General features: G+C 38.1%; 1 protein-coding gene across 1 annotated transcript in view; it reads left to right on the forward strand.

Annotated features, from left to right (window-relative positions):
* Window positions 1–262: 262 nt before the first annotated feature.
* The window catches only part of APPL1 (adaptor protein, phosphotyrosine interacting with PH domain and leucine zipper 1), a 37,644-nt gene continuing 14,698 nt past the window's right edge, over window positions 263–23,208 (forward strand). Inside the window, exons 1-11 of the mRNA XM_047096717.1 lie at window positions 263–380; window positions 7,137–7,235; window positions 8,464–8,523; window positions 9,979–10,050; window positions 12,667–12,754; window positions 14,383–14,424; window positions 14,994–15,052; window positions 18,300–18,446; window positions 19,308–19,390; window positions 20,088–20,246; window positions 21,150–21,338. Of these exons, the coding sequence (XP_046952673.1) occupies window positions 327–380; window positions 7,137–7,235; window positions 8,464–8,523; window positions 9,979–10,050; window positions 12,667–12,754; window positions 14,383–14,424; window positions 14,994–15,052; window positions 18,300–18,446; window positions 19,308–19,390; window positions 20,088–20,246; window positions 21,150–21,338 (1,052 nt within the window). The 5' untranslated portion in view covers window positions 263–326. The remainder of the gene's footprint in view (window positions 381–7,136; window positions 7,236–8,463; window positions 8,524–9,978; window positions 10,051–12,666; window positions 12,755–14,382; window positions 14,425–14,993; window positions 15,053–18,299; window positions 18,447–19,307; window positions 19,391–20,087; window positions 20,247–21,149; window positions 21,339–23,208) is intronic.

Consider the following 23,208-nt stretch of genomic DNA (forward strand, 5'->3'; position numbering starts at 1 on the left):
GATGGCCGCTGTGAGCGGGCAGCGCCACCCCCCAAGCCGCTGCTCACCGCAAAGCCCAACGCGGAGGAGGAAGCTCCGGACCAGCCCCGCCACGCTGATGGGCGTCGCCACGAGCCAATGGGTGCGCAGGGAGGCGGGGCAGGGTGGCCGAGGGGGCGGGATTTCCCGCGCGGCCGCTAGGCGCCTGGCGAGAGCTGCGCGGGCGGCGACGGCGGCCGCGCCTGCGAGAGAGGGCGGGTCGGGGTCAGCTGCTGCAGGCGGGCGGGCGGGAGCGGGGAGCTGTGGGCGGCCGCCGTGTCTCCTGCCACCGCCCTCCCTCCGCCACGATGCCGGGAATCGACAAGCTGCCCATCGAGGAGACGCTGGAGGACAGCCCGCAGGTGAGGCGCGGGCGGCGGCGGGCGGCGAGGGAAAGAGCAGGGCGGGCCGACCCCAGGCCCGGCGCCGCCGCGGCCGCAGGTGCCCGCCTGGGACCAGGTGGGCGCCACCGCCCAGTGTCCCCGCCCGTCGCGGGCCGCGCCCCGAGCCGCCGCGGCCCGGCCGCCAGCCGGAGGCCCGCGTGGGCCTGCGCGGCTGGGCCGAGAGCCGCGCGCGGGGTCTGGACGTCGGAGGGAGGCGACCGAGCCTCCGCCGCCTTCGCTCGTGGGCCCTGCGGTCACGTACGCGCGCGGGGCTCCCTTGTATTTGGTGAAAGGTGCATTTTTATCGCTGTAACGTGAGGCGATAAATCTCAGTCCTGGGATTTTCTCCCCGAAGGTCTCTTCGGAGGAAATGCAGGAGAAAAAACCCTGTAGACTTATTACATGGTTTCTGAGCAAGCTAGGGAAGGAAATGGATAGTTTTTCTTCGGGAGATGCTGGCAGGCTGCTGATTTGCCCGCGTGGAGAGTCATCGGCGAAGCCCGTCACGTGCCCGGGAGCCTCCCCGAGGAGTGTGTCCAGTGTCGTGGCCGCGACGGTAGCCGCTGTCACCCGAGCGGTGCACAGCTTGTGATGGACCGCGCCTTCGCGGCTGCAAGACTGCTGCGCGAAATGGTGCAGACTTGGCCCTAATAAACTCATCAAAATAAAAGCCCCGTGTTTCGTGTGTTTGGGGGCAAGGCTAGCGTGGTTGCTTTAGCTTAAAACAGTCTAGAGAAACGTGTTCAATACCGAAGAATGAAATGAGTTCTGTTAAAAACATGTTGGTAGGCGCTGTAACTTGCATTGAGAAACATCATCCCTAAGCCTGTCTTTCACGGAATAATTTAAGCTGTTTAAGATGATGTTGCTGGTTGTCTACCCCTCAGAACGAAGAAAATTTCCTGAAATGGTGTTCATTCAGAACAACAGTGGCACATATTTCATGTGTCTTCATAGTTTAATATAGCCCCAAAAGATCTGGAAGAAGGGGCTAGATCCCCTGGCCTGTGTGACACGTCTGTCATGACTTTGTGCCAGTAATAATCGCCAAGTTGAAGTTGGGCTCTGATCGTGGAATTGATTCTTTTTTTTTTTTTTTTTTTTCCTATGTGGAAAGTTACCTTCACAAGCCAGTTGTTTGCTGGTAATGTATTCTTATCAGCCTAAACTGACAGAAACCCACGTCTTCGCTTATCTGGACCGCCCCAATAACTATTTCAAATTCTTAATGATTTCTGTAGTATAAAGTTAGAAATTATGTTTGTTTCAGATGTTTTGCAAAAATTTTGTGGCATGTATTGGTCAGGTGCACTCTGTCATTTTACTTTTATTATATAAGACTCAACAGGTTGCCTTACCTTTCTTTCCTTGCCTGGTTTTTATGGCCCATAAAGATTATACAAAACCCCGGAATGGGTAGCACAGTGCTCTCGCCATGACTTGTGAAGAGGATGTAATCTGACTCATCTAATTTCTTGAACTTTTCACACAGTTAGTTTACAACTTGAGCATTCGTGTTTGTTTGCTTTTTTATAAGGGTGCGCCATATCAGTATCAGTTTTATGGTAATTTTTAATGAAATAGCCACATTGCTATTCTTTCAGTTTTTAGAAGTGGTAAATTTGAACTAGGTAATATTGACTTGGGAAAATTAGTTGGGACAAATGGGATTTAGAAAGGAAAGATATTGGAAGTAGTCCTTAGGGAGAACTTGTGGTAGGATGGAAAGCCCTAAATCTGGGACTAAGGGTATAAGGGTTTTTAGTCCTTCACTGACACTTGACTTGCTTTAGAGCAAGTCACTCAACGTCTCCGCATCTCAGTGTTACAGTGAATGTTTTTATTTTTGTACCTGATTATGAAAATCGTAGTTATGTGCTTCAGAAAAACTGAAAGGGACAGAAAACAGTTACCTGTCTTTTCCGAGGCAGCAAACCCTACTAACAGTTTTACTTGTTCCTAGCTTTCTCTTACATACTTTAATGTATTTGAAGTTATATTGTGCATAACAATTTTTGTTTGGCTTTAACTTAACATTACAGGGTAAGTGTTCACATATCCTTCATTCTGAATAAAAAAAATTAAAGGCTGCATGTTTCCTTAACTGATTTAACAGTTGTCCTATTGTTGGACTTAGAGATTTTTCCCAAGTTTTGTTTTTATATATAGGACTTTGGTTAATGCTTTGGGACATGAATTTTTGTTCTCATTTGGACTACTGACACAGGATAGAGTCCAAGAAGTCGAATAACAAAGAGTATGCAAACTTTTAAAGCTCCTGCTATAGATAAGTTCTTTTTTATTTTCAAATTTTTATTTAAATTCTAGTTAACATACAGTGCAATATTGGTTTTAGGAGTAGAATTCAGTGATTCATCACTTATATACAATACTCAGTACTCATCATAACAAGTGCCCTCCTTAATACCCATCACCTGTCTAGCCCTTTCCCCACCCACTTCCCTCCATCACCCCTCAGTTTGTTCTGTCTTTAAGAGACTCTCATGGTTTGTTTCCTGCTCTTTTCTCTTTCCCCCCCTCCTGTATGTTCATCTGTTTTGTTTCTTAAATTCCATATATGAGTAAGATCATATGGCATTTCTCTGTCTCTTATTTCATTTAGCATAGTACACTCTAGCTCTACCCACATGGCTGCAAATGGCAGGATTTCATTCTTTTGATGGCTGAGTAATATTCCATGCACACACACATGCATACATATATACATACCACATCTTTATCCATCTTCAGTTGATGGATATTTGGGCTCTCTCCATAGTTTGGCTATTATTGATGATGTTGCTATAAACATCAGAGTGCACGTACCCCTTCGAATCTGTATTTTTGTATCCTTTGGGTAAATGTCGAGTAGTGCAATTGCTGGATGGAAGGGTGGTTCTGTTTTTAGTTTTTTGAGGAATCTCTAACTGTTCTCCAGAGTGGCTGCACCAGTTTGCATTCCCACCAACAGTGTAAGAGGGTTCCCCTTTCTCTGCATCCTCATCAACACCTGTTGTTTCCTGTGTTGTTAATTTTAGCCATTCTGACAGATGTGAGGTGGTATCTCATCATGGTTTTGATTTGTATTTGCTTGATGATGAGTGATGTTGAGCATCTTTTCACGTGTCTGTTAGCTATGTTTGGCTTCTTTGGAAGAATGTCTATGCATGTCTTCTGCCCATTTCTTAACTGGATTTTTTTTTTACGTTATTATATTTTTGAGAGAAAGAGCATGCATGAGCAGGGGAAGGACAGAGAGAGAAGGAGAGAGAGATCCCAAGCAGGCTCCACACTGTCAGCCCAGAGCCTGAAGTGGGACTCAAACTTATGAACCATGAGATCATGACCTGAGCTGAAATCAAGAGTCAAATGTTTAACTGACTGAGCTATCCAGGCACCCCTGGATTATTTGTTTTTTGGGTGTTTGATAAGTTCTTTTTAGATTTTGAATACCAGCCCTTTATCAGATATGTTGTTTGCCGATATCTTCCCCCTTTGTGTAGGCTGCCTTTTAGTTTTGTTGATTGTTTCCTTTGTATAGACAAGGTTTTCTTTGTTTTGTTTTTAATTTTTTTGAAGTTTATTCATATTTGAGAGAGACAGACAGAATGAGCGGGAAAGGGGCAGAGAGAGAGGGAGACACAGAATCTGAAGCGGGCTCCAGGCTCTGAGCTGTTAGCACAGAGCCCAACATGGGGCTCGAACTCACGAACTGTGAGATCATGACCTGAGCCGGAAGTCAGACGCTTAACTGACTACGCTGCTCAGGCACCCCTCTAGATAAGTGTTTATTTAAATCATTTGATCCTAATCAAAAGTGGCTTGTCAGTTGCTATGTAAAAAGGTTAGAGACTTGGAGTCATGAAAGGCTATCCTGAATTACAGTTATCTTTTTTTAGTTTTGATTTATAGTAACTATTAAAATAGAGAGGAATTTGCAAGTTCAAATCCAGCTGTTTGGATATAAACATCTTTAGAATTATCTTGCCCAAACAATCTCCTGTTCTGCAAATGATCATATTATTTGTTGAGAAAGGAAATCTTTTTAAAAAAAATTTTTTTTTTCAACGTTTATTTATTTTTGGGACAGAGAGAGAGACAGAGCATGAACGGGGGAGGGCCAGAGAGAGAGGGAGACACAGAATGGGAAACAGGCTCCAGGCTCTGAGCCATCAGCCCAGAGCCCGACGCGGGGCTCCAACTCACGGACCGCGAGATCGTGACCTGGCTGAAGTTGGACGCTTAACCGACTGCGCCACCCAGGCGCCCCGAGAAAGGAAATCTTTAAGGCTATACTATACTAGCTGCCTTGTCCATACTTATATATTGTTTTGAAAATCAGGAGCAAAATGAAACTTGCTAGTTATTAAGAACAGATATGAACCTTTAAAAATAATTGTATAGATAAATACCAGTGACTCTTCAGTGCTGGAGCTATGAAGATAAAACTCCAGTCCCAACTGGCATAATATGGAATACTCATTTCTTTCTTTGGCATAACATGGAATACTCATAGATTATAAGACATACCTTTTTTTTCTTTTCCCACATTTTAACATGTCTGATATTGAGATAAATGCCCCTTACAGTTGATAATGTTTTATGTGTAATTGGTTGCAAATGTACACACATGGTTGTTTCTCCTAGTGGCATGACTGGTCAAGTGCAGCCTCTCAGTGTTCAGGCAGTTTGAAGGATTATCAGTCCTCTTTATTGTCTGAAAATATTCCTTTGACTCCTGCTGGAATGAACCAAGTACTGCCATCAAAGTTTGCTGAATCGGTATCAATGGTTTGGAAGAAAGTACTGGGGGCAAAAGTGAGCACTTGTAAGAAATACTTGTCACGTCCCCATGGCACAGAATAATATTGGATGGGAAAACATGGATATTGATGATTCTTCTGTCAAAAAGTGACTCAAAAGAGTTGAACTCTGAAGAAGTGTTAGGATTATATTAAATTCATGCTGTTTGTGTTTTGCTTTTATGTTTATATTAATTATATATAAAATTAATTATATATTATATATATATAATTATATATAAAAATGTTTAAAGGTCTATTTCCACAAATATAAAGTAAAAATTACAAGACAGAAGAATACCTCAAATCATAGCTTAATTGCTGGCATTGTTTTGTTGTAGTAGTATTTAAAAAGAGTGCAGCTCACAGTGGATGCCATCATAGATTCAATGAAATGGTACCACATTGATGTACTTTTTATAAGGTGCTAGCTAGATATAACTAGCTTTAAGTAGGGAACCCATTTTAACACTGGGCTAAGGAGATATTTTTAATTTAAGTCCACTACAGGTTTTTGCATAAATGTGTAATTCCTTGAATTAGAATAATTTTGGGGAAACAAAAAACGAAATGGCAGATTTTTCTTTGGAATGGCGCTAAGTCAAACAAGATTTCTTAATGCTTTCTTTTTTACATCTTAAAATAGCACTGTGGGGAATAGGGGTGGGGCACAGAGCTAAAAAAGTAAAAAGATTCTCTGTCAGATCTAAATATCTGGGGCATGGGGGAGTAGAGGACTGACGACATGGACTTCATATATTGGCATAATGATTTTGTCCCCCTGCCCCTCCTTTTCAAAACTGTGTTGACTTAGCTTTCTTTTCTGAAAATAGGAAACTAAAGAATAAGTTGATTTTTAAAAACCACTTTCTAAGGCTGAGACATAAATGAACTATTTGTAGAATAAAAATACAAGGTCATCTTTCAGATTTTAAGCTGCAGTTATCGCAATAGTTGTTAATATTTTCATTCTTTCTCTGCCTTTGGGATATGAAAAAGTGAGTATACCTTGCCTTGATTTGCTGAGTTTCTTTATCTCTATCCTTCTTATTGACAGTCTTAACACTTACTTAAAAAAATTCCCCTTAATACGAAGGGGAAATTCTTAGTGCGTTTAAAAAAAAAAAAAAAGAAGCCTAACAATATAGACAAGTGTAAAGAAGAAGAAAACAATAAACCCTCAAATTCTGTACTCTTTATAAGTTAGTATTTAATTGGCCATGTAATGGGGCGCCTGGGTGTCTCAGTCAGTTGGTTGGGCATTTGACTTCGGCTCGGGTCATGATCTCGCAGTCCATGGGTTCGAGCCCCGCGTCGGGCTCTGTGCTGACAGCTCAGCCTGGAGCCTGTTTCGGATTCTGTGTCTCCCTCTCTCTTTGCCCCTCCTCTGCTCATCCTGTCTCTCTCTTTCTCTCTCTCTCAAAAATAAATAAACATTAAAAAAATTTTTTTTTAATTGGCTCTGTTAGGGTTGGGTACTATGTTATTTTGAATTAGGACGGGGAGGGCTTTGGCTACTCCAAGAGAACATGGAAAAAGAGAAATAATCATAAGTTATCTGAATAATAAGAAATAAGTTATCCTGAAATAAGACATTTAAAATATTTATACATGGAATACTGTTAATTAGCCTTGAATGTTTTTGTTGATTTGTTCTTAGTTTAATCACAGGCTTTTTTTAATTCATAAAAATACACCTTTGTTCCTTCTAAAGTTTGTGTGCTGTAGTTGGAAAATCCCTGCGTTTTGGTGAAGTGAAATTGAGAACAAAGAACCCCAGCATCTTGGCATTACTATCAAAAGAGAGAAAATAGATTAAAACTCAGAATTATTAGAGCTCCAGTGTCCTAGGATTTTTCCTTCCTCTAGAAAAAAAATTTTCTATTTGATTTATATAATGGTGACCTAAACTTACTGCTTTTATTTTATACAGACAAGGTCTTTACTGGGTGTATTTGAAGAAGATGCTACAGCTATTTCCAACTATATGAACCAGTTGTACCAAGCTATGCATCGGATTTATGATGCACAGGTAAAAAGCTAAGGGCTGATTCAATGCTTTTTTTAAAAATGACTTTAAGCCCATGAGGACAGAGGGATAGAGTCTGTCTTGTTTACTGGTGCCTGAATGCATGAAGGAACTTTTAAGTATTTTGTATTACTGAGCTCACATTCCAAGTACTAGTGAGTGTATAGTTTGTAGCACTACAGAAGACGTGAAGATTTAAGCATTTTCCTCTTTCTACCTAAACACAGTAAGAGCTTTCTTACTGAAACTCACTGATCATGATCTTTGCCTAAGATTTAACTGAAAGCCCCATACTGTCACCAGTGTTTTCCCTAATCATGCTTTTAATCTCAAGAAACACTTCCCCCTTTTTGAGTAAAGGATTTGAAGGTGGTTTATCTTTAGTGAGAAGAACATAATAAAAATTAGATATAACTCTGGGTGCTGGGAGATTAATTCAAGAAGGAGATGAGTAGATTTTTTTTTTTTTTTTGTCGAGCAGGCTTAAGATTCAAGGCTGTTTATGTAACTCAGTTATAAGCCTTAACAGCGACTTGGGTGCTGTGTTAAACTTTCTTTGGGATTAATTAAGTACACAAGTTTCTTTTTCTCCTTCTCATTTTATCTCCTTTATGGACTCACATTTTCTTTATGTACTAAAGTTGCTGTGATAGTTTTTTTTTTTTTTCCCTTGTGATAGGTCTTTCAAGATTTGATTCCTGACCACAGAGATTAATTACAATGTAAAAGAAATGTTATATTTGTCATTATGTTCATCACGGAAAAAAAACTTCAAAAAGTATTTCCTTCATCTGGCTGTGTTGCTGTATTATGTGACTAGGCTAACCACATTTTGGTTGTATGTTATTAAATGCATTGGTCTAGTATCAGCACCTAGAGAGAGGAATAATTAGTCATTAATATAGAATCTCTCAAGATTTTGCTAAGATTATATACAGTTTACTTCTAACTTGAAAGCTTTAACAGCATTTAATACTTAGTTTTTATTAGCTAAAAAAAGCATACACCTAGAACACTGCTGAATTCCTTGATGGTGTCCATTTATTTCATGGTTTGAGTTTCCCTTAAAAGTGCTCTAATGGTAGTTCCCTTTACAGTGATTTAATGAGGGGTTTATAGAGCATGTTATATAGCATTTATGTTAAGTGGTAAAAGTGGTTTAGGTATCTTCAACTAAAACTTTCTTGATCAGTAATATTGCGTTAATTTGAATGCTGTTTTTTCCCTACAGAATGAATTAAGTGCAGCAACACACCTGACTTCAAAACTTTTAAAAGAATATGAAAAACAGGTATAGTATATGAAAATTTTCAAAGCGTAATTTAAAATAGGCAGTGAGGGGCACCTGGGTGGCTCAGCTGGTTAACCGTCCTACTCTTGGTTTCAGCTCAGGTCATGATCTCACAGTTCGTGGGTTGGAGCCCCGCACCAGGCTCTGCACTTTTAGTGCAGAGTCTGCTTGGGATTCTCTCTCTCTCTCTCTCTCTCTCTCTCTCTCTCTGCACCTTCCCTGCTTGCTTTCTCTAAATAAATAAACAAACAAACAAACATTAAAAAAATATTCAGTGATACAGTATCTGTATAGATAAACAGAACTTCTCACCAAGAATCCTAAGCTTTTTTGAATTTGCAGAAGGTAATTTGGGCATGCTGTTGAAATTCCACTATAGCACTTACATCTGATTTTAATTACTTATTGTTACATATTAGTTATTTAATTGACCTCTCTTTACAAATGAAGAAACTGAGGCTTGCTCAAGATTTTACGGTTGGTGATTGGAGGAATTGGAGCTAAACACCAAATCTTAAACTCCTTGTATGGTGTGCCTTCCTGTATACACATGTTAATTAGTTGCTTAGCAAACATTTTAACTAATGTTTACTAATTGTATGAATTATGCTGTTTTATTAAGTGACATTTTTAAAGTTTATTCAAAATTTTAGAAGTTTTTTGAAGTTTCAGTTGACCCTTTAACAACATGGATTTGAACTGCACAGGTCCACTTATTCATGGATTTTTTTGGTAAATACAGTACAGTAAATATATTTTTTCTTACGGTTTTCTTAACATTTTCTTTTTTCTAAAAGATTATGGAAATACGGTACATAGTACATGTAATACACAAAATACATGTTAATCAACTGTTTATGTTACTGATAAGGCTTCTAGTCAGCAGTAGGCTGTTAGTAGTTAAATTTGGGGGGAGTTAAAAGTTATATGTGGGGGTTGGCACTTCTAACTCCCACGTTGTTTGAGGATCAGCTGTGTTTTTTTATGTTTGTTTATTTATTTTGAGACAGAGTGTGAGTGGAGAAGGGGCAGATAGAGGGAGAGAGAGAATCCTAAGCATGGAGCCCAATGTGGGGCTCCATCTCATGCTGGCAAGATCATGACCTGAGTTGAAATCAAGAGTCGGATGCTTAACCAGCATAGCCAGTCAGGTACCCTGGGTCAGCTGTTTTTAAAAATGTAAATTATAGGGGTGTGTGGGTGGCTCAGTTGGTTGAGCGTGGGACTCTTGATTTCGGCTCAGGTCATTATCTCATGGTTTGCGAGTTCAAGCCCCACATCGGGCTCTGCACTAATGGTGCAGAGCCTCCTTGGGAGTCTCTCTACCAGCTCTCTCTCTCTTTTTCTCAAAATAAAAAATGAACTTGAACAAAAATAAAAATGTAAATTATAACATCATTCACAAAAGATACACAGCACTGGGCCTTTACCTCATCCGTGTTTCTCACTTTTCAGCGCTTTCCACTGGGGGGTGATGATGAAGTTATGAGTTCAACTTTGCAACAGTTTTCAAAAGTTATAGATGAGGTAAGTGCTTATTATAATTATATCTTGCTTGAATATATGGTCTTATAATTAAGTTACTTAAGTTGTTTAGCTTTTATTGGGAACTTGTATTATTATGATAGGAGCAAATCTCTATAATAAAAGTTTACTATTTAAAGAAGGACCTTATTTCCATCTTAGTGGCTGTCTCCTGTCTTAGTGGCTTCCTCATAAAAATAGTACTTTCTTTTTCTGATTAAAACAAATTGTTTTCAGGGGATAAGCATATAGATGTGCTCTCTCTCCTCCCAGTCCATGTCACATTCATCCTTTCACTGTGTTATTTGATGTAGGCAGGGAGAGAATTAAATTATGAGCTATAGGTGGGTTCTGGGACTTTTTTAATGATTAGTTCTGCTGACTGGTTAGAGAAATTAAGGGCTGATATTGGCTGTCTGGGATGGAAGGATTAATAAACTGAATGGCAAAATATTGCTAGGTGGAAGAAGTGTGGTGAGAGCTGTCTAGGGAGTCCATAACTGTTCTCAACTAGTGCACTGATGAAAGATCTTTTCACGTGAAACACTAGATCTGTCTTTTCTAGTCTATCTGAAAAAGTAATTTTTTGAAATATTTTATTTAAAAAAATTTTTAATGTTTATTATTTTTGAGAGAGAGAGAGACCAAGCATGAGCAGGGGAGGGGCAGAGAGAGAGGGAGACACAGAATCAGAAGTAGGCTCCAGGCTCTGAGCTGTCAGCACAGAGCCCGACACAGGGCTCAAACTCTGGAGCCGTGAAATCATGACCTGAGCTGAAGTTGGATGCTCAACCGACTGAGCCACCTGGGTGCCCCTGAAATATTTTAATAACTCATTGTAGCCAAGTATTGTCACAGGAAAGCAATATAAAGAAATGTTTGTAGAAAATGGAGTATTTTTATTGTGGTAAAATATACATAACATAAAATTTACTCCTGGTTATATTATGCATTCACAGTGTTGTGTAACCATCACCACTGATGTTCCAGAACATTTTCATCATCATCCCAAAGGAAACCCTGTGCCCATTAAGCAGTCATTCCCTACTCCCTCTCCCTTCAGCTCCTGGCAACCACAAATCTACTTTCTATCTGAATGGATTTGCCTGTTTTGGATATTTCCTACATAATTTGTGGGGTTTTGTGTCTGCTTTCACTTGGCATCATGTTTTTAAGGTTTATCTGTGTTGCGGCATGTATCAGAGTTTCATTCCTTTTTTAGGTGAATAAAATTCCATTGTATGAATATACCACATTTTATTTATTCCTTCATGGTTGATGGACATTTGAGTTGTTTTCTACCTTTTGGCTACTGGAAGTAGTGCTGCAGTGAGCGTTTGTATACAAGTTTTATTTTTGTTTTTTTGGGTTTTTGTTTTTTGAACACCACTTTTTCAGTTCTTTTGGGTATATAATCAGGAGTGGGGTTGCTGGATTATATGGTAATTTTATGTTTAGCTTTTTGAGGAACTGCCAGACTTTTTTCCACAGCTTCTGTGCACTTTTACATTCCCACCAGTAGTGGAGGGTTCCAGTTTCTACACATCCTCACCAGCGCTTTTCATTTATATTTTTATTATAACCATCTAAGTGGGTATGAAGTGCTATATCGTTGTAGTTTTTATGTGCATTTTTCTGATGGCTAATGACATTGAGCACTTTTTTCTATGCTTATTGGTCATTTGTATATCTTTGAAGAAATGTCTCTGGTAGCCCCTGCCCCCAATCCACAGGGGATACATTCCAAGACCCGCCCCCCAGCGGATGCCCGAAACCCTGGATAGTATTGAATCCTGTGTGTTTTACTGTATATACATAAATGTGATAAAGATTTATTTACAAATTAGGTGCCGTAAGATTCACAGAATGAGAGAATAATTAACAATAAAATAGAATTATGACATAATAAAATTTGTGTGAATGTGGTGTCTCTCTCTCTCAAAATACTGTGCTGTACGCACCCTTTTTGTTATAATGTGAAATGATAAAATGCCTACATGATGAGGTGAAGTGAGGTGGATAGTGTAGGCATTGTGATCTAGTGTTAGGCTACTGTGGCCTTCTGACACTGTCAGGAGGAGGAAGATCATCTGCTTCAAGACTGCAGTTGACCTTGGGTACCTGAAATAGAAGGCAACCCTGGGTAAGGCGGTGGCACTACGATATTCAGACCTTTGCCCTTTTTATAATTGGGTGGTTTATCTTTTGTTACTGAGTTTAAGACTTACTTATTCTAGACGCAAGTTCTTTATCAGGTATACGATTGGCAAATATTTTCTCCCTTTCTGTGGGTTGTGATTTTATCTTCTTGATAGTATCCTTTGCATAAAAATTTTTAATTTCAATGAAGTCCAACTTATATATTCTTTTGTGGCTTTTGCTTTTGGTGTCATATCTAAGAAACCACTGCCAAATCCAAGGTTATCCTGTATTTTTTCCTAAGAGTTTTAAATGGATTTTTTTACTGTATAATATTTTGCAGTATATCATATAATTTTGAGTGTTCTCTTATATAAAATGGATCAGCATCTGTTTACTAGATTTTATTTAATTTACATAACACTGGCTAAATGTCTCTGTATAGTTATTTATTTGGCCTTTTTGTCTTTCTTTTACTAGCTTAGCTCTTGTCATGCAGTACTTTCAACGCAGCTTGCTGATGCCATGATGTTCCCCATTACCCAGTTTAAAGAAAGAGATTTGAAAGGTACTGAAGTCAAGTTTATGTTTACTTTCATTAGCTGTCAGAAGATTAATACTTGCAAAATGCATATTACTCTATACCTTAACCATTTCTGACTACAGTTTATACCACTTTGTCACTGGTTATTTGTGGGAGATCCTGCTAGATGTTAAACTAGTTACTGGAAAGTACTGATATGGATAGTGTCACTTTCCTTGAGAAAGCCTAGAGAAGGAGATGGGTGAAGCAGATAATTATGATACTCTGTCTCTTATAATTAGGGAATGAGCAAGGTACTGTGGGGCCTCAGAGGAGGGTGTCAGGAAGGCATCACCAAGAATGGGACCCCAGCATTGAACAGTGAAGAGGCATTTGCCAGGAGAAGAGAGTCACTGTTCTATTAGGGGGACTAGAAAGCATAAAGGTATGGGTTGGAGAAATACATGGCTTGTTTCGTGGATGACGAGAACTCAGTATGGCAGCAATGTTGGATATGTTGGGGTATGACGGGAGACAGATCTAGAAATAGATCATGCTAAAGATGTTGGACTTGAGTTTATAAGCAAGGAGAAGCCAGTGGAGGCCTTTAAGAAGTAGACCCAATTCCTTTAGTTTTTAAGGATGGAATAGAGTGTATTTGATGTTGAGGAAAATGGATTAGGAAGTTGAGAGCTCAAGGAGGTGACAGTGGCGCAGGAGGTGTGTTTATGGGCTGCAGTAGTGGGAGGTAGGGGTACTGGCACATCTAGCAACCCATGACTTAGTAGTTTATGGTGGTTTTGTTTCTCCCCACTTAGGATTAGTAGGTGATAACATGTGAGTTTTACAGAATTGGCTGTTTTCTCATAATTCACAGTCTCAGACAGTCGTATAGACTTATTTATTGAAAATATAGGTAGAATTAAAACTGAACTAATGTATCAGTGGATGGCAAACTATTTAAATTATGCATGAAATAAAGACAGATGTATTTTAGAGATGGAGTTAATATTTATGGTGGTGATCCTTAAGAATGGTTATTTCCAAGGTCAATATAAACAAGTTCTTTTCTTAGTCTGAATGTCATAACCTTATTAATTATTCTTTGTTCCTCATTCAGCATTTTTACTTATTAGAGTCAGTACCAGTAAATGAATGAAGGGGGTGCTTGGGTGGCTCAGTTGGTTGAGTGACCAGCTCTTGATTTTGGCTCAGGTCATGATCCCAGGGTCATGGGATGGAGGCCTGCGTTGGGCTTCACGCTGAGTGTGGAGTCTGCTTAAAATATTCTCTCCCCCTGCCCCTCTCCTTTGCTTGTGTGCTTTTTCTCCTGCTCTCTCTCTCTTTAAACATAAATAAATAAATAAAAGAATATGTTGCATGCTGGTACTAAGACTAATCTGCATATCTTAGAATTTGCAGTGATTTTAAAATTTGTTTTTGTGTCATATTACTAATTTGTGGCAAGTCGATTTTCTGTTGGTGTAACTGTTGTTAATAATAGTGAATGTTCCATAGGCTACTTGAAACACAGAATAACTTTTTCACTTTGTTAAATTATGAAATGTTATTTGGAATTTTAATTGTAGCTTAAATGGCAGTTATGTTTTCTAAACAAAATTTAAGAAATTTCATAAATATGCTAAATTGAAACTATTCTTGAACTTTTCCAGAAATATTGACATTAAAGGAAGTGTTTCAGATTGCTAGTAATGGTAAGTTTTGAATACTTTACAGTTGGTTCTCGCAGTGATCTATTTCTTTATCAACACAAATCTGTGTTCTATGTAGTAGAAAAAAATGAACCTAATTAAAAGTTTCAGTGAATATTATGTAAATCAGTGCTCTTATTTAAGTTGCACTATTTGTGCTACAAGAAAAATTTAAAAGGAAACTAAATCAGATTTTTCAGTTTGTTGTCTTAATAATACCCGAGGAATTGGCGTAATATTTACCCTTCCTTGTTTTCCTGTATATTCCAAAGTTGTCTTTAGTGAGCATTTGCCATTTTTATACTGAAAAATACTTTTAAAAACTTAGTGGAGTACAGTCTACTTGGAATTAAATAGTTTGCCAATTAAATAAGTAGAAACATAATGGGAACATTTAAGTGGATTGCTCATATGGTAGAGAATTCTTGCTTTAGTACCTTTGTTGAAAGATGCACATGTGAAAACCATTTAAAGTTTTTTTGGTTTATAAGTTTTGTAAGTTTATAAGTTTTGTCAGGTAAGTTTTAACTTTTGTAAGGTACTATTGTTGTTAATAGTTATTTCTTTTCCAGATCATGATGCTGCAATTAACAGATATAGCCGATTGTCAAAAAAAAGAGAAAATGATAAGGTGTGATACATACTTACTCCTTTAGTATCACAATTAGCAATTGTTTCATTAGATGGTCTGGTTTTTCCTGTTTAAACATAGTAGCTAGCAGTTACTTTGTATGTTTTTCTGTATTGCCCTTGATTCTTTCCTTCTATTTGTTTCAAAGCCTTTCTGATAATTATTGGACAATAATTATCTCTTTGAACAAACTATTTTTCTGCTGACAAAATTTTCTAAGTAAACAGAACTATTCCAAAAATGCAATTGATGCACAGTATATAACATTGCTCCTTTTGCTTTGTGTTTTGATAACATTGCATGTGTCCTATTTTTATTTGACTATGTATGTATTCAGAAGTGTCTTCTGAGATACAGTGGTTAAACAGTTGAATTGTTGCATACATAATTGAATGAACTTCTGTTATGAGGACCTTCTCATTTACACGGAATATATACAGTTTTTGATACTTGTTCCACAAGTGAAATCCAGAAATATTTCACTCTATTTCAGGAGATATGCATGTGAGTAGAAAACAAAGAAATTACTAACAAGTTCATCTGGATGCTCCTTAAGATCATTTCTCTCTCAGTGCCTGATCCAGGGCTTGCTGAGTAGGGCTCCACTAGATGTTTTTGAGTGAGGTGATCTCTGGTCCTCAGAGTTGGTTTCTGCAGCCTTGGCTGTGGCTGCTGGTAGAGACACAGTGATCGCTTGTGGGAATCCACGACTGGGTACAGTTTAGTGTGCAACAGCTACTGTGACGCAGTAAAGGGAATGTGTCTCATAAAGTTCAGTACAAAGAACTTTCAGTTTCTAATTTTAGTTCACTGATTATTTGACGGTGCAAGTATTGATAAAATATATACATTTTGAATTCTACATTACGAAATAGTTTAAAGGTCTAGGTTAGAATTTTGGTGTATTTTTTATGTTGCTTCTGGCTGTTCCAGGTGTGTTGTTATTCCAGGTAGTTTTAAAAACATTCTTTTACCAATTTTGTTTTATTTGAAAAATTTTTGACCATCTGCTATAAGTTGGGTACCATGAGGCAAGAGTGTGAATAGGCTCCACCCCCATCCTCAGGAGTGGACAATATGCACTTAAGGAAGGCATATTCCTATGTGAAGGCGTACAGCTGGATTGGAGTGGGTGCCAGAGTACGAGGATAAAGAGAACCCATGAATTAACATTGAGTTAAGTACTTAGCAAATAGAAGTCTTAAAATGCTACAAGAGCATACAGAGAGCCTCAGTTAACTTTGGTGATTTGGTGAAAGGCTTTCCTTTTAGGAGGTGCTATTTGGATTGAAGATGAGTGAAAGCCACTGGTTTGGGACGGGGGACAGAGGGCGTTCCTGGAAGAAAAACAGCCTTTGCAGATGCACATGGTAGAGTCTAGAGAATGTAAAGGTTAGGAGTACTCACTGGCTCTAAGTCAGACTGCATGAGAACAAATCTCAGCTTTGCTGCTTGTTTGACGTCATTTTCAAGCCTTTATTTCTCTTGTCAAAAACACTCAGTAGTTTTGACGATGAAATGGGATAATGCATGCAGGGTACCTGGCTTGTAGCAAGTTTTCATTAAATTCTAGCAGTAATTATTATGATAATGGTATGTGTCTGGAGCATAGGATGTATTTGGGGAGGTGTGGCAGAGAGGACAAGAAAGAAGGAGTTTGGGGCTATTTCAGTGACTTTGAAATTTGAGTTAGAGAAAGTGGGCAGCCTCCTTAAAGGAATCCTACTTGGGGCGCCTGGGTGGCGCAGTCGGTTAAGCGTCCGACTTCAGCCAGGTCACGATCTCACGGTCCGTGAGTTCGAGCCCCGCGTCAGGCTCTGGGCTGATGGCTCAGAGCCTGGAGCCTGTTTCCGATTCTGTGTCTCCCTCTCTCTGCCCCTCCCCCGTTCATGCTCTGTCTCTCTCTCTGTCCCAAAAATAAATAAACGTTGAAAAAAAAAATAAAAAAAAAAAAATAAAGGAATCCTACTTAAAGGATTTTAAGTGGGTAACACCATGCAGTTGTGTTACAGAATAAAAATACTACTGGAAATGTGAAGGGGACAGGACTAGTGGGAACTCATTGAAAAAGTACCAAAATAGTTTGCAGAGCCTCAGCTAAGGTTGTTATGGAAAGTGGAGAGGAAGAAATACTTCTAGAAAATATTTTGTGAGTGGAACTGACAAGACTTATGATAGGAGGAGGAATTGAAAATGAGTCCTATAATTCTTTTTTTTTTGTTTTAAATTTTTAAAAAACATTTATTTATTATTGAGAGACAGAGAGACACAGAGCATGAGCAGGGGAGGGGTAGAGAGAGGGGGAGACACAGAATCTGAAGTAGGCTCCAGCCTCTGAGCTGTCAGCACAGAGCCCGACGCGGGGCTCGAACTCACAAACTGCGAGATCATGACCTGAGCCGAAGTCGGTTACTTAACCAACTGAGCCACCCAGGTGCCTCAGAGTCCTATAATTCTTGGATGATGGGGTGGATCTTGGGATAATTAAGAGAGCTAAGAAACGGAGGAACAGGTTTGTGGGGAAGATACTATATTTAGTTTTGTACGTTTCCAGCACATTTACACACACATGTGGACACACACACACATAAAGAGCCTAGTTGGAGATGTGCTTCTTCTGACACTTAGGAGAATGAAGGGCAAGAGATACAAATTTGAGAGTCATTGGTGTATTGGGATATACAATCCCAATACTTGGTATTGGGTACTTGATTAGGCATTCTAAGGAAAGCAAGAAGAGAGAAGAGCCTAATGCACAGTACATAATAGGTGCTCAGTAAATGCTTGTTGTCTGAATGCAAGAACTTAAAGGAGCACACATATTTTAAGTGTGGGTAAAGAAAAACAAGTACAAGAGAGGAAGAGCAGCAGGGGGAGAACCAGAAGAGGGGTATGCTGTGAACTGACCAAGATCAAAGACTGATGGCTAAGCTAATACCAAACCACTGTCTGCCTTTCCTATGTGTGGTAGACTTTCTACCACACTTAGTTCAGTTATTGTATCATACTTAGTTATGTGCAGAATTTGCTTTACATGTGCATTTGAAGATGGAGTAGTTGGTAGTAAGACAGGAAAATTAGCCAATATTTTATAGGATTTCTCGTATCTTAGAAAATAAAGATGCACAATTGCTGGTAATACACCTGTTTCCTTGGGTAGGCTCTTTCCTATAGCCACTACTAAAGGTAATTAAACATAAGTACACAATTAGATATATAATAGTATTTTTAATGTTTTTATTTGAAGGTAAAGTATGAAGTCACAGAAGATGTCTACACCTCCAGAAAAAAACAACACCAGACCATGATGCATTACTTTTGTGCATTAAATACTCTTCAGTACAAAAAGAAAATAGCATTGTTAGAACCTCTACTCGGGTACATGCAAGCTCAGGTGAATACTGGCTGTACTGTCTTTTGGATTATAACTGTTCTAAAAACTTGATGTTGAGTTTGATATTCATGTTAAGCATTAGGGTATTACAGACTAAGGTCACGATATTCTGTTTGGGTATGTATTTTCAAAAGTAATATAAAATGTCATCAGAATACTATTTTAAAGAAGCTAGAATGGTTTTCCTTGCAAATGAAAATTTCACATTTTTTCAGGTAAATGAAATTACTTACCTTGTATTTAGTCCTTGTCCATCACAGGTTGGCGACAAGGGACAGAAAGCTAAATGACTTCTGCAGTTACTTCTGCTGGAACTTCCTTTCACCCTTGCTTCAGAGTAGATTTGAAAGAGAATGGGCAAGTTTGAGTTTGTCTCATGTTCCCTGCATACCTCCTGAGTTAAAAATAATAGATTGAAACCCCAAAGTGGTCCCAGGAGGTGTGCATCAGGGAGGAGGCTAGAAAATTAAATTTGGTCAATATGAGATGGCATGTCCCTAAAAATTAAGAGTTTAAGGAAATTCAGATATTTCTTCAAATATGAGCACTTATTATTCCTCAGCATAAAACTTATCTTTGTAGTAAACATAGGTTTATCCTTATGACTTAAAGTTTTCCAGTTTTTGTTTACCATATGCATATATTAATATATAAAAAAAATGTATGGTGAAATTGAAGTCTGGTTTTTATAGTTGCTCTAAGCCCAGTAGAAGTCATTGTAAACTAGTACACAAATGGGAATACTCCCTTGTTCATTACCTTACCTTGTATCTGGGTGACTGTATGATTCATTTTAAGTATGTTTTGTATTGTGTGTGTTTCTGTTGCTCATTTCCCCACATGCACACCCTCTTGCCTTAGATAAGTTTCTTTAAGATGGGTTCTGAAAATCTCAGTGAACAGCTGGAAGAATTCCTGACTAATATTGGAACAAGTGTACAGAAGTAAGTATTTTCTTCCTTAAAATTGAAAATGAAGTTACAAGAATAACTTAACAGCTAAATGCCATAATCTACAAATATTTAGCATTTAGTTTCCTGAGGGCTATTTTCCCTGCCATGGGAGTGTGTCTCACATGTTTCTTGGTGTTTTCACCATCTTTTCCACAGAATTTGAACTCTGAATTTTATAACTGTGTCAAGGCTTATGGTATTTTATTGATTCTAAACTAGGTTTTATGTCTAAAAATAACAAACACATAATAGTAATTAACCACAAGTTAATTACCTTCACAGTTATCTGAATTGTGGGGGATGGGTGGGAATTGCTATGTACATCTTGCTTTTCAAGCCATGAAAGCTTAACGAAAGAAAATCATTCTAGTCAGGTTCAAAAGTCTGAGCAGTGATGTGGTCAGTCTGAGATCTGCAGGGAGACGAAAATGATTGTTTTAAAGGCACAGGACAGAGCAGTTTGAAAATTCCTCCAAAGTTAGGTATTTAGTGTGGTAGTTTTTTAATTTAGTATTGTTGCCGTAATATCTAAGTTTCACTTAAAACATAAAGCTGTTTCATAATGTGTTCGTTTTATTTTAACTACCCACACCACTACTACTCTCTTTAAGAAAATATATACAAAACAAATGTTTAGGTAAACATGATTGGTAAACAGTTCTTTGTTGTGGTTTGTTTTCCGTGTTAGTGTTCGCAGGGAAATGGACAATGATGTAGAGACCATGCAGCAGACAATAGAGGATTTGGAAGTAGCCAGTGACCCCTTATATGTACCTGACCCAGATCCCACGAAATTTCCTGTTAATCGAAACTTAACCCGGAAAGCTGGATACCTTAATGCTAGGAAGTAAGAGAACTACAGTTATTTTCATATATTGTATATCATCTAGGGTAATATCAAGTGAACATAATATATAATTGATATCTGCTAAATTATTTTGATTTTACTAAAGGTTGAATCTTTTTAGTTAGTGGTATTAGTGTTTTTGTCAGTTTTTTGACGGGGGTACGTGAATAATTTTCAGAAGTAAAATTTTATTTAGGTATTGAATAATTTAGAATTATTTTTATTTTTTTAATTTTTTTTTTTTTACATTTATTTATTTTTGAGAGACAGAGAGAGACAGAGCACAAGTGGGGAAGGGCAGAGAGGGAAGGAGACAGAATCTGAAGCAGGCTCCAGGCTCTGAGCTGCCAGCACAGAGCCCGTTGCAGGGCTCGAACTCACAAACCGTGAGATCATGACCTGAGCCGAAGTTGGACGCTCAACCAACTGAGCCACTCAGGGTCCCCCAGAGTTATTTTAAAAGCAAAACCAGTTTGAGTTTAAATCTAGGATTATATGAAATATCATTAAATATCACTTTTATCATACTTTATATGTAATTATACCATCAGGTCAAATTTCAGTTTTTACCTAAAGGTAGGATAAAGACAGTTAACCTTAGTAACAAAATGAATTCTTTCGATTTTTTTTCTCTTGAAAGTTGAACTGTAGTTTATGGAACATTGTTATAACAGTTGCAATTTGATCATTTCTAGCCTTGTTTTGGAAATACACGCACACACGCAAAAGTGGGTTGGCATACATGAATTTATTTTAGAGACTGAAAAACTGCTATTTGTATTTTCTAGGCACCTTGGTGCCTTTTTGCAAGCTGATTCTTTGTGATGTTTTATCTTGTGTCTGGCTTATGATGAGATTTCAGGTGTGTTGATACTGAAGAGTGAATGTACTTTCTTCATTTAGTAAAACAGGCTTGGTGTCATCTACCTGGGACAGACAGTTTTACTTCACGCAGGGTGGAAACTTAATGAGTCAGGCACGTGGGGATGTAGCAGGAGGCCTCGCCATGGACATAGACAACTGTTCGGTAATGGCTGTTGACTGTGAAGACAGGCGGTACTGTTTTCAGATCACTTCCTTTGATGGAAAAAAGTTAGTATTTTTTCCTACTATTAATAAAATCTGTAATCGTTTGAACTACTGAAATGCATGATAATTCCTTGCCATTCAGACATTTTATAGCTATTTTAGGCTTATTACATATTAAGATCATTTTCCTTTTAATCATGTAGAAATGATTTGAATTTTCCTTTCTGACTAGGTTAAATGACCTTGTCAAAACAAGGTCATATGGTAAAAACCCTTGATTTCATGTTAAGATACTGTTCACTGAAAATTCTGCATGGTATGGGGAAGGCAGCACAAGTTAGTGGAAAGAGCCCTAACCTTGGGGTCAGAAAGTTCAAATTTGAAATCTGCTACTTACCATGTGGTCTTAGACAAGTTATATAGCCTTTCTGAGCTCCATTTTTTTTTTTTTTTTACATGTGAAATGAGGGTGGGGTGGTCATAATCCCTACTTTGTAAATTGTTATGAAGAATAGAAATCTAACATAATGTAATGTGCCTAATGTGTAGTAAGTGCAAATACCAATGTCATTTTACTTATTTTTTATTAAAAAAATTTTTTTTTATGTTTATTTATTTTTGAGAGAGAGACAGAGTATGAGTGGGGGAAGGGCAGAGAAAGAGGGAGACACAGAATCTGAAGCAGGCTCCAGGCTCTGAGTTGTCAGCACAGAGCCCTACGCGGGGCTCAAACTCAGAAATCATGAGATAATGACCTGAGCCAAAGTTAGATGCTTAACCAACTGAGCTACCCAGGCGCCCCACTAATGTCGTTGTTAAATGTTATGTATTTCTGATTAAGTTAATGATTTAGTCCATTAATGTTTATGTGCAATTTTTAAAACTTCTGTTACCTTTGCATTGAGAACCCATAGACTAGCTTTTAGAATAAATTTTTGAAAAACAGAAAAATGTAACAAAAGGAATATTGAAAAAAGCTATAATCTCACTAACTAGAAACAAGAATTAACTTTTTGGTCTGTTGCCTTACAGTTTTTACTCTAACTACATTTGTTTTTAAGTTTATTTATTTTGAGAGGGGGGAGGGGCAGAGAGAGAGAAACCCAGTCTCTGCGCTGAGTGCAGAGCCTGACATGAGGCTCCATCTCATAAACCATGAGATCGTGACCTGAGCCAAAGTCAAAGGAGTCAGACACTTAACCGATTGAGCCACCCAGGCGCCCCTCTAATACATTTTTTAAAAAATACTTGAGGAAATACTGTGTGTGTGTGTGTGTGTGTGTGTGTGTGTGTGTGTGTGTGTGTGTATCTACAGCTGCTTATTAAAAACATTTCACAATGACTGCATTATAATCTATCTAAGGATGTAAACCGTAATCTAAAATTTTTCCTAATGATGTTTAAATTATCTGTAGCTTTTTTCTACTTAATTAAAATACTGTTTTTTGATGTTTCTTACTATTCAGATGCAGCTTCTGAATTTTCAGTCATTTTTTCTCTATGTTAAGATGCTGTGGTTCACTGTCTTTTATCAAATGGTGGTTTAATTTCATATTCCTTCTTTAAACATGTAATGAATGTCAGTTACTGTGTCATTTATCATGCTGGATGTTGGGAGTCCCTGTGTTCATTTGTCAGAATTACCAAATTGTTAGTATGTTACTACAAGTACTTACTTTTTTGTTTTTTCATTTTATTGCTAATAATGCTTTACATGATTTCCCATTTCACATTCCTAGTGTGATTCAAAATTAGTAATTATTTTTTTCTCTAACTTAGTAACATTTATAGAAAAGCTAAACATCCCAATGTTAGTGACTAATATATTGAAAAATTTTACTTAACTATATTTATGGAGAAATAATAACTAAGTATAATTGGTGTTTTCTATTAGGATTACTGATTTATATTTGAAATATATAGGATATGTCAG

Source organism: Lynx rufus, unplaced genomic scaffold (genome assembly GCF_022079265.1).
Source record: "Lynx rufus isolate CCGP_SWC_20201006 ecotype Redwood Valley unplaced genomic scaffold, mLynRuf1.p SCAF_4, whole genome shotgun sequence".
NCBI classification, from domain to species: domain Eukaryota; kingdom Metazoa; phylum Chordata; class Mammalia; order Carnivora; family Felidae; genus Lynx; species Lynx rufus.